The 2,406-nt window shown below is 41.0% G+C and overlaps 1 protein-coding gene across 1 annotated transcript; it reads left to right on the forward strand.

The window, feature by feature from the left end:
- The first annotated feature begins 202 nt into the window (after window positions 1-202).
- TRIM13 (tripartite motif containing 13) lies at window positions 203-2,032 on the forward strand. The gene has a single exon (XM_065415218.1). It carries the CDS (start codon window positions 209-211, stop codon window positions 1,436-1,438), a length of 1,230 nt encoding a protein of 409 aa, XP_065271290.1. The 5' UTR covers window positions 203-208; the 3' UTR covers window positions 1,439-2,032.
- The last annotated feature ends 374 nt before the right edge of the window (window positions 2,033-2,406 follow it).

Here is a 2,406-nt window from a genome sequence, read left to right on the forward strand (position 1 = left end):
CCAGCTGAGACCCCACCTTGAAACTCCTTGGGCCAAAAAAAGCCTTCTGTCACTGAGCCAGTGCAAGCTATACTAAGCTTGTCTCAAATGGAAGTTACTCTTGGCATGGTTTACTGTAACTTCTTCCCCATTTGACTAATGATGGTGGAATGGAAATAGTTCTTATCAAGTCCCTCTAATATTTTTTCCATCCTTTCCATAGGATGTGATGGAGCTCTTAGAGGAAGACCTCACCTGTCCCATTTGTTGTGGCTTGTTTGAAGATCCTCGGGTTTTACCTTGTTCTCACAACTTTTGCAAGAAGTGTTTGGAGGGGATCCTAGAGGGAAATGTCCGGAGTGTGGTCTGGAGACCACCCCCACTTTTCAAGTGTCCTACCTGCCGGAAGGAAACTCCTGTTATAGGAATCAACAATTTACAAGTCAACTACTCCCTGAAAGGTATTGTGGAGAAGTATAACAAAATAAAAGTAACTCCCAAAATGCCCATGTGTAAGGTGCACAATGGGCAGCCCCTCAACATTTTCTGCCGGACAGATATGCAGCTGATATGTGGTGTCTGTGCCACTCGAGGTGACCACACAAAGCATGTATTTTGCTCCATTGAAGATGCCTATTCACAGGAGAAGCGTGCTTTTGAAACCCTGTTTCAGGGCTTTGAAACATGGCGTTGTGGGGATGCGCTCTCCCGGCTAGACACCTTGGAAACAAGCAAGAGGAAAGCGCTGCAGATGCTGACAAAGGACTCAGACAAAGTGAAAGAGTTCTTTGAGAAGCTGCAGCACACACTGGAGCAGAAAAGAAATGAGATTCTGTCTGACTTTGAGACCATGAAGCTTGCAGTGATGCAGGCCTATGACCCAGAAATCAATAAACTGAACACAATTCTACAAGAGCAGCGAATGGCTTTTAACATTGCAGAAGCCTTTAAGGATGTGTCTGAGCCCATTATATTTCTGCAACAGATGCAGGAGTTCAGGGAAAAAATCAAAGTGATCAAGGAAACCCCTCTGCCTTGTTCCAGTGTAGACATCAATCCCACAATAAAGAACTTCGATACCAGCCAGTGGGATGGTATAAAGCTAGTAGATGTGGACAAGCTTTCTTTGCCTCAGGAAAACAGCATGCTTAATTTCAAGATTTCCTCAGTCTTTTCACACAAATTTATAGTGACTTCTCTGATTTGCGTATTTATCCTTGCAGCCACCAGAATGACCTTTGTGGAATCTGTCTTTGACAATCTTCAGTACTGGAAAACTCAACTTTTTACAATTGGCTCATCCTATCTGGCAGACACTGCAGAGATAGCTGACCATGCCGTGTTTTACTGGGAGCAAATGACAGATGGAGCTTCACTTCTAAGTGAAAAGTGCAAAAATTATACACTAGTGGTATTGGATAATGTTGCACAATTTGTGTGCAAATATAAACTGTTATAATGTCCACTACCAAAGCACAAATTCAGAAGCCCAAGAAGTGAACAGAACTCTGGTGCAGAAAACTTAACAGTGCATGCACAGTTTTAAAAAAACCTTTGGCTTCTGATGGAAGCATTTAATACTCAGAATGTTTACTGAGTTATTGTTCGTGTAGTTCAAGCACGGATATATGCTGGAAGGTAAAACCGACCTTTGGAAAAACATACTTTTGCTTCTGAGATCTTGTTTCAAAATGTTTTTGGGAATAATGCACTTCCTTGCTCTAACCAAAATATAAGGCAAAACTAACCATGTATATAGTCAAATACTAATATAGCTGTATTAATGATTTTACATGTCCTAGAGTAAAAAGGGCTGATCCCTAAATACATCAACATTTTTTGTTGTGGGAGGTTCTTTGAAATTAGGAAGGACACTTCTGATTGCTAAGAGAGGTGGGCTGCAAAGTTTGCCTAAGACTGGCCATCCATTGCAAAATACAGAGTGGTACTTTAACTCTTTGGAATCTCTTCATAACTGAAGATGTTAAATTTCACTGATTCCTTATCCTGGGTATATGCAATACTATATATACACTGGATATCGATTACAAGGTTTATTTAAAAAAAAAAAAAAAAAAAAAGTCTTCAGGGCAGTGGCCTTGAACAAATTGCAATAGGAAAGAGAAACAAGTGGAAGTGAGTGGGGCAGAACAAGCTGCAAGGTGCTCTTATATGCTGTGCAATGACACTTTTCCAGCTATAGCCCTGTCAAGGGACTGAGCTATCTTCATGTTGGATTCGTGGTTTGTTTGTTTTTAAAAGCCACCTGCATCTCTGTGTCTTTCTAAAAAGTGCCTCTAATGTAAAGAATTTAAGCTCCCTATTGAGAAATGCACCCACTTGCTCATAATTGGGGATACAGTGCAGCTCATTGTGGCAATGAGCGTAAAGTACTTATATGGTGAATGCATGGACTAGGGAGTTTTC

Source organism: Emys orbicularis, chromosome 1 (assembly GCF_028017835.1).
Source record: "Emys orbicularis isolate rEmyOrb1 chromosome 1, rEmyOrb1.hap1, whole genome shotgun sequence".
NCBI lineage: Eukaryota > Metazoa > Chordata > Testudines > Emydidae > Emys > Emys orbicularis.